Here is a 14800-nt window from a genome sequence, read left to right as displayed (position 1 = left end):
AAAAAATTTCAATTTTTCAGATTATGTAAGCCATCGCGTGATGCATATGTATGAGCCATTGATTGAGGCATTGAGCCAACCATGATTTAGAATTTAAATGACACGTGATTTTAATTACTTTGAAATTTTGATTTTATTGCAAATTTTGCTAATTTACCAGTAATTCCTTTTGACAAATATCCATATATATCCAAATTATCTAACAGTAATTAAAGATACTAAATTTAAAACTTTTGGTTGCAAGTATAATCAAAATGTTCTCTCGCACCCCTATAAAAAAATTTCAGAAAAATGATCATTTATCGGAATTTTTTCCAGAATTTTTTTTTTATAGGGCATATTTTTTTATTTGTAATACATTTATAATTTAATTCATAATGGTATTTAGAATAAATATACATTTAAAAATTAATTACTACTGGCAAAATTTACCTGCGATTTTATTTATTAAATCTAATTTTTGAGCATTTTTCGTTAAAAAAAAACAATAAAATACACATTAAATGCGGCTGATTTACACACAAAATTTGGTAGTCCACCATATAGTGAATTTACTAGTTTTTAAAAAGCTTGATTTTAAAAAAATTCTAACCGATATGAAACTTGAAACAGATTACGTACATATGAACAGATTTGACTCATTTGATGATCGGAACTATACGTAAATAATGTAACTAGAAAAGACGCTAATTTATACCATTTGAAAATTTTACCAAGAATAAATTATCATGTTAATATTGAAATACATTTTAATGCTATGAAATAAATGATTCACTATATAGTCTATATACTGTGAACGAAATTAATGTAATTTCTCGGCTGATAATCATCGAACTCCGTTACTGCGGACAATGCTGTCAATCAGTATATAAATCAAATTGCTGAGTTAGGAAGGTACATGACATATTTGTTAGCCACATTTAAACACTCATTATTTGTTATTTGTAACTTTTTAAAAGTTTTTCCCTTCAGTTAATTCGTTTATTTGGTTAGGTTTGTGTTAAGCCGGTTCTTTTTATTTTATTTTTAAACATATTTTTATTATAATAAAGCAGGTTTATTAACTTGGGGGTTTTTTTTAACAGTTAAATTGCGCAATTTTATTGTTTGTAAATATTTTCCAAAATTCAGTTGAATAATTTAAAATGGATCCAAATCAACAAGATAAAGATGTTATGTTGGCTCAATTACTTTCTTTTGGTTTTGACGAATGGGTTTGTCGAAAAGCAATTGCATGTAATAGAACCATAGAAGACGCTACCGAGTGGTAACAATATAATACATAATAATAAAAATTATTGATTTTTTTATATTTTGTTAATTATTATACTTTAACTGAAAATATTGAAGGGTTCTTAATGCTTTGGATCCGAACTCGGGGGTTTCTCGTCCTACTACAACACTCTCCTTAAGACCGTCATCCAATGACGTTGTTCCGATGTCGCTTGATACTGCTACGGTAATATTTTAGCAATTAAGTTTTTTTTTTCAATTACAACTTTTGGTTTACTAATGATTAAATAATTTAACAGTCGAGTTCATTTCCACAACCAGCTTTGGTATCTCGTCATTCACAACCAGCTGATGAATCAGAATATACCAAAGAAAGTAGAGCTAAAGCAGTAAAAGCAGCGGAAGAAGCTAAGAAGCAGAAGATGATGGAACGCGAAGCTCGTAATAAAGCATTGTTGGCAATCAAAGAAGATCGGATAAGGAATAAACAACGAAAATTAGTACATCAAACAAGTGGAAGTGAAGAAAGTAATATTGGTGTAAGCAGTTCAACTGCTTCTCAACCTGAAACTTCCTCAAAACCTTCACAGAATACTGCTCTTATTCAGATACGTTTGTCAACTGGTCAAGCTATTCGTCAAAAATTTTCCTCATCTACGAAAATTTCTAATCTATTTGAATGGGTATCTAATGAGAATGAACCGAGTAAAACATTTCAATTGATGTTACCATTTCCCAGAAAAGTATTTGGAGATGATCAAATGGATATGACCCTCGCAGATGTTGGTTTGGTACCAAATGCTTCTTTGAATGTTGTAAAACTTGATATTTCGCCTCAACAACCACAACAGCCAGCAGTGAAATCACGGACTTCAAATACTTCAAAGATTTCAAATAGGAGATTGGATATTGAATCTGATGATAATGATGAAGAAGAAGAAGATGATGATGATGATGACGACGATGATGACGATGATGACAATGACGACGACGATGATGATGGTGGTAGTAGCCAAAGACATGTGATAGGGAATCCGCAAGTTCCGCCACAGATTCCCGTACAGCCCGTGATCCCGAACAATATTCCATTAAATGTTCCTTCACAAGCTCCGCCACAGATTTCTGCACAGCCCGTGATCCCAAACAATATTCCACCTAATGTTCCTCCGCATTTCCTGCCACAAATTCCTCCGCAAGTGCCACCACAAATTCCCGTGATTCCGAATAACGTTCCGCCAAATTTTCCTCCAAATTTTGGACAACCTCCACGAATTCGGGCACTTCGAGGTCGTTTTCCACCAAATATTCCGAGAGGTATGCAACCTCCACCGTTTTCTGGTGGAGGTCATCGTTTAACTGATGGTCCAATTATTCCTCAAGATTCAGTTGATCCAAATGAAGAGCATGGTTTGTAACATTAAATAATTGAAAAAGGTATTAGAAAGATTCTATACTATATTTGTTAATTGACGATTATTGTATTAGTCGAAACCGAGGAAGAGAAAAGACAGCGTTTGGCTGATGCTATACAAACGAGAGTAAATACCGAAGAAAATATACATGATAACGCTGTAAGACAGGGTATCAAACGTGAATTACAGGTTGAAAGCTTAAAGTCAAAATGTGCATACTGTGTTGCTGGTAAGTTTAATTTTATTTTATTTATTTTCTAAGATATTCGTGACTAACAGTAAATAATTATTACTAGTACTCTTGACTTCCGCTACAAGTGTCAGAATAATTCGTTCTCTTGCTAATGTTTCATCCAACATTGGTGAATTATTAGTGGCAGAGTTGATAAAATTAAACAAATTAGATTCTCTTACTTTTAGACGATTTGCGAATTGGTGAATAATGTTTAATTTTGATTTCTCATTACTATCAAAGTTATTGAAATTTAATAATTCAATTGTTTATTATCACAGTAATTTACAGAATATTATATTGGATAATTATCCGCGAGCAACTGACTCCTTATTGGAAGTTATCGGTAACACTCAACGTGCTTCAGTTACAAGAGTTAGCTTAAGAGGATGCGAAGTATTAACTGATACAGGATTGAATGGATTACAAGGTTCAATTTAATAAAATTATAACGATTTTTATGTATTGTTTTTAATTACTTGATAACTAAACTAAAAATTTGGATTATTTAGGGTTGTTATTTTTAGAGTCGCTAGATGTTTCGTCATGTAGGGTTAAAGATCGTGCTCTTCCAGCTTTACAAGGTATTTAAATTTATTAGCTAATAATAGGGTTTTTTTAATCATAAATTTTGTTTTATATAAATAATTTTTTTGTTCAAAATAAAAATTATAGGATTCGAGAATTTAACCGATTTGAATTTATCGAAGACAAAAGTAACTATAAGTGGTTTGAGAGAATTATTTGCAAATTGCGCTTTCGCAAAAACGTTGGAAGTGTTGGATTTATCGTACTGTAATGGTGTTAATGGAAGGACAGTGTTTTTAGATTTGCAGCGTAAATATTATTTTAAATTCGTAATGTGTTTTTTCCAAGACCGTAGATTAATTAATAATTAATGATTTTATAATACAGCATTGGTGAACATACGTTCACTCAATCTTGACAGTACTCTACTGACACCACCTCAAGTTCCAGTTAATCCTTCAAGTTTCCAAAGTTTAGAGTTTTTGGATATTTCCAGAACGAAACTTTGTGATCAAGATGTAATGAAAATATTATGTGGATTTAAAAATCTTGTTGATTTGAACCTGACCGAAACTACTGGAATTGGTCAATTCGGGTTGAAATGGATGGCAAAAGGTATATTTACTGTTATCTTGATTATTGATTAATGTTCGTTATTTTTGATATCATAATTTTATTGTTTAGAGTACAAGTCTCTTAACTTTATCAACTTTCCGAATCGAGAAGAAGAATTAGATGATGTATTGCAAGACTTTTCTGGTAAGAAGAATGTGCTTTTTTTTATCGGCTCTTTTATCGGCTCATTAATTGTAATTGATTTTTTTATTATTTTCAGAATTGCCTTTGAACAAGCTCGACTTAACAAATTTCATAAATGTTACCGATGTCGGTATTTTGTGCATTGAAGCTGTGAAAAGGTACTAATTAATTTATTATTAAACGAATTTTTTTCTCAGATTTATTTATTAAAAAAAAAAAAATTTTTTTTATTATAGCTTAACGTATTTATCCTTATCTGGAACTAAATTAACTGATACTGGAATGACAGCCTTAAAAAGTATGCACTATTAACCTTATATATTATTTATTTACTGAGTTATTAATTAGTTTTTTTTTTCTGATTATCAGGTTTAGAAAACTTGGTTGAATTGTATCTTGATAGAACATGCATCACAGATATCGGTGTGGCTAATTTACGAAGTTAGTTCATCGAAATTTACGACTTAAATTATTTAAATTATTTTTTTTTTAAAAAAAAAACTAAAATTTTATGATTTTTAGATTTACGAGAATTGACGCACTTAAGTTTAAGTAAAACGAAGATTAAAAATGAATCTTTACGAATAATTGGTAATTCTGCATTTTCCCCTAGGAGCTTAAAATATCTTAACGTTGGATACACTCGTGTTACAGATAAAGGTGTAAAAGAACTTAAAGGTAAATTTTATTAGCGTTGTATTATATGTATTTTGACCTGATATATTCGATCTAATATATATATATATATATTTTAATACAGGACTTTCAAAATTAACGTTTTTGAACTTGGATTATACGAAAGTTTCTTTATCCTGTAAACAAATTTTGGCCGGTGAGACGTTATTTTGTTATATTATTTAATTTTGATATTTATAATCTTTTTTAATTAATCATTTTGTTTTTTTAGAAATGCCTCAATTACAACCAAGACTTACAGGGATTACCAAAGAATTCTGTAACGAAGATGATGAGTAGTCAAAGAATCAAAATATACAATAATAATAATAACAGATTATTTATGATAGGCTATTTAAATTATATTTGTATATACTGTACTGTAAATTATTATTATTAAATGAGAATTAAATACTAAGCTCTAATATATTACGGATTTTGTATTATTTTCTTATTATTAAAGAGTTAATAAGTGTTTAAAAATATTCTTAAATTTTCTTATCACGCGATTTCGATATTTTTTACTTATATCCAACATTTACAAGAAATTTGTTTCCAATACAGTTTATATAAATAACCAAATTAATTCCCATAAAATATAACTTTACTTTTGTCAACACTTTTCCATAATATCTGTTTGGAAATTAAATCATCCCTTTATCCTTGTGGTTAGGATTCTTTGTGGGGTTTTCTTTGGAGTTCTTGGTCATATCATTCTTCTTTGATTTGTCCCTGGATTTTCTAGTAAATCTCGGGGAAGCGACCTTCCAAATTCTATAGCTTCAGATGACCACTTTAATTTTATGAGATCATACTAAAGGTGATGAAGGCCAAGAAAACGCACCCGATTTCTACGACAGGCTAGGAAAAAAAACTAGATATTCTTATACGAAAGTATAATACATGAATTATTATTACAACTCATAATTCCATATCAGATACAATTGTTTGACAAACTTCCAATATTCATAACGCTACGCTATCTGAAAGTCAAAAAAAATTAGTATACTAAAAAAAAATTTTTTTTTTTTTTTGACTAGGTACAGAGAGTTGTCTAAATCAATGTACGAGCAAAATTTTCGTACGAGCACAGTATTCGCACATTTCACTACTTGTACTTAATACAATGATACTTAAAGAGATCGTATATGAATTTCGTAAGATTTTGTCCAATTTTTTATATTTTGTACACTAGTACAATTTCGTACATTTTAATTTATTACCCCATTTTTTGATACCACAAAAAATCTTTATATTCACTAATTATAATAATAATAGTAATACCAATAGTTTACTTTGAAATTTATTATCTTATCCGTTTAAATTGTTTATGATAATATTAGATTTGTTATAAAATATTAAAATTTAATATATCAAATGTATAATGTATAATGAATGTACTTTACTAACAAACATTACGATTGTATGTACTAAATTGTACTGGTACAGTACAGTAACCCTACGCGATAAATTAAAAGGTGAAATTATTTGACGAATGAATCAAACGATCAAACTCGTTTTTAAAAATTCATTAAAAATTCATTAAAAACGGTAGAATTTATACGAATTCCGTTCTAGTTTAAATTGTTTTTTGCAAAAGAAATCCATTTCAAACCTCTCTAAGTAGGTTCTTCGCAAAAACAACTAACATCGCAAAGCGATCCCTATAAAAACGAAATGTGTTAAATTTGTGTTCATGTGTAAAAAACGTCCAAAAAAGCACCATTTTGTCCGATTTATGTCTTATCACAAAAAAACAAAAATTAAACAAAATGGTGCTTTTTTAGACATTTATTACACATGAGCACAAATATTAAACAAATTTACCTCATTTCGCTTTTATAGGGGCGAATCTTCACATCCTACGCCTTTCAAGCCTAACGCTATAATTATCATGACTGATATTGTGTCATTCTTGCAATTCCGCCTTCTATGACACAAGGACTACATGCTCCGCTTCGCTCTGCAACATTGGCATTCATATTTGCTTTATGATTTGCATACCATTTGCCCACTTATTGTATTCACAATTTGCTTACCGCTCCACTTTGTTCCGCATACAGTAAGCTTATTTGCTTTCAAAGAACTCGTGCTAAGTAAGAAAATAAATTAGTATTTGTAATATTCCAAAACTCTAGCTTGTGTAATACCTAAGCCCGTGATAAATCACGTTGCCACCTTAGATATTAAAATAATTTTACAAAATTCGTAACCTGATTTTTCAGGAAGACTAAATTGATCTGTTATTTATAAGAATCCTATCGATTTTTAAATACTATTTAAGAATCACTGCAAATTAACCACCTGATATCTTAATCACCTGACTTAACAATTTACTAGTTTAACGTCATCTCGGACGTTACATTCTTAACGTCACCTGATTTCTTATTATGTAGTTGAACGTCATTTCGGACCAATTAAAATACAATTTTAAACTATTAAAAGTTTATATACTAATTTTAAATATAATACTGCGCCTCATAATTAATAAATTTACTAGGTATATTACTAGGGTGAGACGTCGCCTAATTTGTCAGCAACATTGATTATATTACTATAATCAGATTTTATACTATGCAAAACTATAAAATTTATTAAATAAACTTTTTTATAATAATTTATTATGAAATAAAACTCAAGACTCTAAAAGTTTCTTTGCGAATATTGTGTACATTTTTCAACTTTCTTTTGGTTGAAAACTGTTCTTAAGAACCATCTCAAAGTAATTACGTTTTTTTTTTTACAAAGGTTTTAAAAATGATTTGATATTTGCTTAAATGAAAATTTGAACTAATAAAGCACCAAATCTCTAAAGTTTTATATGATAAAGAAAAATATTTGAACGTAACTTTGTTCTTAAACCATCTCTAGACTTGTCATAAAAATTTGAAGGTAAACCTATGTTTTCATCATGCGGTGAAACATTTTAAAATGTGTCAATTGTAATATGATGCTATTCAGGAAAATATTGAAGATAATGATCGTGAAAAAAAAGCAAACATATTAATTGATAATTTATTTGGTCAAAAATAATTTAATTTTACGTTAAAAGTGATCATTTAAAATTTGCTTAACGAACAAATTCAAAAATTTAAAAAAAATTGATCCGTGTAACATGAAAAATCTGATTATAGTAGAATAACCAATGTTGCTGACATAGCTTTGATTAATTAGGCGACGTCTCACCCTAGTATATTACAGCATTACACTAGATAAGATTACAAATTAGTAATACTGAGAGTGTGGAGTCTCCGGTTAGGCAAGAAAGCAAATTAGTAATTTTAATGAGCTAGAGGTGCCAGGAATAAAAAAAAAAGAATACAAAGTAATATAGCAAGAAGGCACTGTGGGAGGCGTACACCTCAAGTGGGAACCGTCCCTATCCCCCTAACATCGCTTCATCAATTTCAGAAATTTAGGAAAGGAGTCTTCTTCAGCTTTACAAAGTTTAACGTGGACAACCAATTGATTCCGGGACGCCGTAATTTGTGAGGTGTAATTATTGTTTCGTCGACTTTGTGATTATAAATTATAAATTTTCGTGTAGAGATAGATCAGTATGTATTTTTTTGAAAATGAACTGTACAAAATATCCAATCTGATATGTCAAGGTGTACTTGATTTGAGAACTTTTATATATCTGATTAATTTCCTTTCGCATCCTAATGTATGACATCATGGTGAGAGAAAACGAAATGAACGTTTTGGTTACACGACGTGATCTAAGGCCGTTAGTTGTTTACTTTCACAGTTCACACGTGACAGTATGAATATTTTATAACACGTGATTATTTTCGTTTGATCGCCGATCAAAATTTATTAACGTAAAGAAGAATTATGTAAAAAAAAAAATTATGTATGTATTATATAAAAAATTAAAAACTAATAAATAATTATACATGATAACGAATTCTATATTCTCTCTATCACTCTCCCTATAAACATTTATTTAATAAAGGTAAAGTAGGAAATGTAAATATAGGAAAATTATTTTCATTTGCAAAAAAACCTACATTACCACCAAGAGAAGAATCAAGACGTGGTTTTTTCTTATTTTCACAATTACCAAAAATAAAAGAATTTTGAAGAGTACCAACTAATTCAAAACCAACTTTTTGTCTTAAAACTCTACCATTAAGTACACTTAAACCAAAAGCAAATTGTGGTTTTAATGAAGCAGAAATAGTAGCAGAAGCTTCAACATCAAAATCTGGATTATGTACATTAACTTTAGGAGTAAAACCTGATTGATCAAAACTTGGATCACCTTTAAATGAAGCTCTAGCACTAAAATTTGGTAAACTAAGATCACCACCAAATTCAAGAGTTCCACCTGTTTCTAAAGTAGCATCAGCAGCAGCAACAAGATCAATTGAAGGACCAAGATTTAATATACCAGGTATATTAAAAGGACCTAAACCAATACTAAAAATTTGAAAATCTTTTGCAGAAGTATTTTTACGATTAAGTCTTTTATTTTTTTCTTTTGAAGCATCAAGAGTAAAATCAAGGTTCATAAGAAAATTTCCATCAAGAGAAATTGAAGCTTCTTTTAATTTAGGAGGAACAATATTACCCCTAATTTTTACAGCAATAGTAGCATCACCTTTTGTAAAACAATTAGAGCAAAGTAATCTAACATTACCATCATTTATAATTGGTATATTTGGTCTTGAAGTTCTACCATTATTTGAATCAAATAAGATATTTAAACCTAATTTATTACTCGAATTAATTGTTGGAAATGGAATACCGAATCTTTCTTCTAAATTACGACGAGTTTTATTCTTTGATTGATTAACCCCTTCAACCCAATTAATATTAAGTTCATAATCATTAGAATTATAAGGATAATCACATCTCATAATAGCAAAAGTTGCAGATAAATTAGATTCATCAATAACTCTATCAGTAGCGGTAAAAAATTGGGTAGACCTTTTACCAAAACATTTCCATTTATGTGAAATTAATAACATAACTCTTTCAGGCCATTCTTTAACATCTTTAATCGCTTTTTTATCCTTTAAATTGAAAGTAATTTTTCTTTTACCATTTGAACCTTTTTTACATTTAATACTTTCTACACCACTTTGATCAGGATTAAATGATGGTAAATCCGTTTTTAAATTAAATTCAGCCTGATGATAACCATCTGAAGGATCAGCATCTTGTTGATTATAAACAGCGAGAAGGGATTTTGTTGTTTTAAAATCTTTTTTACCCATAACAACACCAAAATCTTTTGATGCGGTAACAATTCTAAAAAAGAAGATGAATAAAAGCGAATTTATAATGAACCTGAACATTTTTTTAATTTCGAAAAGGGAAATAAATATTCCAATATTAAGTTGGTTGAGGATAAAAAAAAAATTACGGAAAAGTTTGTTATATTACAAATGTAATTTTAAATTACAAAATGTAAATTAAAGGGTATTTGATTCGTGTATAATAATATTGGAATATATTTTAAACAGGGTTTTTTTTTTTAAAAAAAAAAGAATGTTTAAAAGGATTATTTGAGTAATGTTTTGTTTTTATTAGATGAAGAGATTTTTTTTGTTCGATAACGACGAGGATTTATATAGAAAATTTTTTTAATTAATTGAATATTTTTTAAAGTTACATGAATGCATTTTTTCATTGGATTATCAGGAAACTTAGTTTAATAAATTTAAGGTTTGCATATTTCATATATTGGAAGAAAGTATTATAAAAATTTTATCCGTAAAAACTCCGTAAAAAATGAGCATTTGACGGATCTATTGACGGAAAATGTAAATTATTCGATAAATTTCATTCATGATATAAAGTTATTAATTCCGGAAATATGAGCCTTTTACGGAAATAAGATGAAATATAAAAAACGGATCGACCTTTTTTTACATGGATTGTTCCATGGTTCCACGGTATAATTTGACAATCAAGAAATCATGATTAAAGTAAAGTGTCATTAACGTGACAACAATTACAAACTTTAATTATTTAAAAATTCAAAATAATGAAATTCACTTCTTTAATAAGAATGAGGTTATACCGCGTGGTTTAAAATATGTGATTTACGTTGATTTACTAAATCTTTATTTATGATTTACTAATTTTAAGCGATCAGAAAATTTCAATTACCCAATAAAGGAAACAGACCGAAAAAAAACAAAGAATTGTAAAAAAAAAGAAAAGTGACAGCAAATTAATAAGCAGTCAATTAAATTGAAAATTTTTTTTAAAAAAATGACAGCAATTAAATAAGTAGTCAATATTGGAAAATTGAAAAGTCCTAATAACGAACATTTTTCTTCATTTTAAGAACGAATAACCTCAGGTTTTAACGGGTTTATATCCTGGTACGATTACAATTTCAAGATTAAGAATAATTTAAAATCATAAGAAATTTCTTAATATTCTTTTTTTTTTTAGTGAATTCTTAGCTTTATCGAATTCTTAGCTTTTATCGGATAAACATTTTTACGAGCGACGAAACGAAATTTCTATGCATAATTTGATATCCGGATGAATGGACTAATTTTATTCAGACCTTTTATTATTACAAGTTGAAATTCAATTTCTATTTTTGATTTTTTTTTTTTCATTATGATAAAATTTAACAATGTGTATCATTGGAATTAAACAATTGGTTATGCAAATGCACGTTATTTTAAAATATCATCACAAGGCAAATTGTTAAATTTGTTTTTAAAAAAAAAGGATAATAGTTTAAATAGATCTGTTAAACTTTTTATATTGAACTTTTTATATTAAAATTTTTTATATTAAAAATATTGAAACTTTTTATATTGAACTTTTTATATTAAAATTTTTTATATTGAAACTTTTTATATTGAAACTTTTTATATTGAAGCTTTTTTCATTGAAACTTTTTTTTAAAAAAAAATAATTAATCATTATACAAATTTTCTCATATGTCCAAACTCGAGAATAAAAATAATATTAGTCATTAAGTTATAAATTATAAAATTAAAAGTATTATTAATAAAATTTATTATTATTTTTTTAAAAAAAAAAATATATATTTTTTAGTAGATCAATTTAGTTTAATTAGTCACGAATTTTAAATGTTAATAAATTAATCATAAAGAAATAGACTTTGTTTAATTGAAAAATTCGATCGATCATCATTTTACAATGATGTTTGTAAATTTTTAAATTTTTAAAGTTCTGCAATTAATTTTTTTTTCTTCTACTTTATTTTCTTTATTTTCTATATATTCTATATATATGGATATGATCCACAAATTTACCTTTTTCTTGATCGATTTATTTGTTAAGAGTTTCATGTTAATAATTGTTGTGTAAATAACCGATCATCCAATTCCCTGGTTAATCATAAACAATCCAAATTTGGATTTTAAAGGTAAATTATGCGTGGACTAATAATTTAACTAATTTAACTACATGGAAAATTATGAAAATTATGGATAAAAAAAACATGGCGTATTAAAAACGTTACTAGTATTTATAGTGACTGCGTAAATTATTTATAGATAACCTCTTTTTAATTGTCTTAATCGTTTTAATCGTTTTACTCATAGATTATTAACAATTTAACAATTGAAATTCCAAAAATAAAATAAATTTTTTAATAATAACGAATTTAGCAAATAATATATAATATTTCCTCACATAATTTACAGTTCATCGTACGATATTTTTTTTTACGTCAACATTACGTCAATATTTTTTTTTTAGTCACGAATTTTAACATGAATTTATTTAAATCTTAATTCTTTCAAAATGCAACTTTATATTATAATACATTTTTTACTTTTCCTTAATGGCAATAGTTGAAAACCGCCAAACCTTCTTTAAAAAATATCGTACGAATAAAATTTTTAAACGAAATTAACATTTTTTTTTTATTACCTTAAATATTATTCTTTTATAAAAAGTAAATTTAACACGAATTTCCTTATATAATTTCCTCATATGTTTAATAAACGTGATGTTGATAATTTGATGGAATTTTCTTATGTATGAACGGATCGGAAATTATTTTTTATGAAATTATTTATATTGAAAAAAAGTAAAATTTATTTAATTGATTTTTGGAACATTACAATTCCGAATCTATCAGCGGGTGAGTAGAATAATACGTTAATACGATAATACGTAGGAGATAGTAGGAGATATTGGATTAGCGGTAACACTGGCACATTAATAAGAAAATCTGCTGATTTTTTTCCTTTAATCTTATAATGAAACACGGGGCTTTTGATTAGCTTGAAAAATTTATCTGGTGTACCCCATACCCATGATGTGATATTCAGGGGTCTGTCTCTAAGTTATGTGTGACAAGGTATCAGTGTTGTTATGCCGATCATAAGTTCATAGTTCTTTTGCTGGGCAATCACTTCACTGGAAATCACTTTACTGGCAATCGTTTCACTGCAATTACTTCGCCGATGAACGTTTTACCGACAATTTTAATAGAAAGTAATTTCATAGTGAATTAGGAATATCAGGGTTCTTTTTCACGAGCGAAGGGAAAATTCCGCTCGTATTAAGTTATACCCTGAAGCGCGTGACTTGTGATCACTATTACAGTATTACTATCTTCTCGACTCAAGATTTACGATAAAATAGATTATGTAATAACAGATAATATAATTTTATATATTACAATAATTTTTAAAATCCGAAAATTAAAAGTTTATAATGCAAATTACACTTAAAGCGATAGGGTATACAATTTAACGAACTCGCGTTATACAGTATATTAGTGTAGTACCGATTTTAACATATAAAAAATCCCATCATACTAAATGTTGTATACCGTATAACGAAGTAAAATCTATAAGCCGTATAACATCTGTATATACTGTATTAAATGAACGAATTTTTTCTTATGATAGATATAACGAAGATATTTTATGTGACATACGTTGTGTATAAATATACAATATACCAATTTTTTCCAGTCGATTCCATTATGTTGACGAATTTTCTTATAACGAAAGGCCGATTTTCCTGGGCAAAAAAATTCGTTACGAGGCGACCCGACCGTAAATGTTTTATTATATATAAAAAGAACACTATCATATTTAGATGAAATAAGTACTGAATAAATAATGTTTATTATATCTACTTAACATTGATTTTATGTTTAGAAAGACAACTCGTAAATAGTCTATTAATTTATTGTACTATAGCACAGGACTTTTTTTTTATCTCGTATTATGTTATGGATATCAGATATGTTTTATATGTAAATTCCGGATTTTTTGCTCCTGTTTTTATATTTATTTTATGTACCGTATTTTGATACAAAGTTAATAGAATTGCAAAGTTTTTTTTTAAAAAAAATGTGGTCTGTATACGGTAATAAAAAAAAAATTTGAAGATATATATATACAAAATACGATAAATATAATTAAGTATTTATTTTTTAAAAAATTTAATATATTATAAAAAAAAATATTTAAAAAAATATTGTAAATATCGGTGAGAGACCTGGACTCTCTAGGTGAAACGTTTCGTCGGAGAAACGTAATTGTCATCGTCATCGTCAGCGAAGTAAATGTCGATGAATTAAATGCGTCTAAAGAATATAACTTTAGGTATTGATGGCTGAAATCTAAATGGTGAGTTTGCCTTCGGGTAACACTCGTTAAAGGATTTTTCGCTCATTTCCCAAAATTCAAACATTGGATAATAAATCAAAAGATTGGACAATAAAAAAAAATGTTATCAAAACATTTGAAAATTTTTATTATGACAAAAAAAAAATTAAATATTTCAAATAAATAAATAATATTTTTCATAATATATATTATACCTTTATATTTTTTTTTTCATACTAACAATATATATATATATACCTTTTCTACACTAATTATATATACCTTTAATATATATTTTTTTTTCTACATTAATTATGTATATCTTTAATATTTTTTACTAATTATGTAATACCTTTTATCACGCTAATTATATATACCTTTTTTTT

General features: G+C 27.5%; 2 protein-coding genes across 2 annotated transcripts; one reads left to right on the top strand and one right to left on the bottom strand.

Annotated features, from left to right (window-relative positions):
• Positions 1 to 1145: 1145 nt before the first annotated feature.
• Positions 1146 to 5262, top strand: OCT59_004723 (uncharacterized protein; the record flags this gene model as incomplete). The annotated part of the gene is made up of 16 exons (XM_025330721.2): positions 1146 to 1267; positions 1351 to 1459; positions 1533 to 2640; positions 2719 to 2874; positions 2942 to 3080; positions 3159 to 3307; positions 3390 to 3461; positions 3553 to 3714; positions 3793 to 4020; positions 4090 to 4164; positions 4241 to 4322; positions 4401 to 4462; positions 4534 to 4605; positions 4687 to 4842; positions 4925 to 4996; positions 5072 to 5262. The coding sequence occupies 16 exons, from the start codon at positions 1146 to 1148 to the stop codon at positions 5137 to 5139; spliced, it is 2832 nt and encodes a 943-aa protein (XP_025170233.1). The 3' UTR covers positions 5140 to 5262.
• A 3512-nt stretch (positions 5263 to 8774) lies between these two features.
• On the bottom strand, positions 8775 to 10145 carry OCT59_004722 (uncharacterized protein; the record flags this gene model as incomplete). Its single annotated transcript, XM_025311581.1, has 1 exon — positions 8775 to 10145. One exon carries the CDS (start codon positions 10143 to 10145, stop codon positions 8775 to 8777), a length of 1371 nt encoding a protein of 456 aa, XP_025170232.1.
• Between the last annotated feature and the right edge of the window lie 4655 nt (positions 10146 to 14800).

The sequence above is a fragment of the Rhizophagus irregularis genome, chromosome 13, assembly GCF_026210795.1.
Source record: "Rhizophagus irregularis chromosome 13, complete sequence".
Classification (NCBI taxonomy): domain Eukaryota; kingdom Fungi; phylum Glomeromycota; class Glomeromycetes; order Glomerales; family Glomeraceae; genus Rhizophagus; species Rhizophagus irregularis.
Note: the sequence above shows the minus strand (reverse complement) of the source record. Positions and strands in the feature narration are given on the sequence as shown.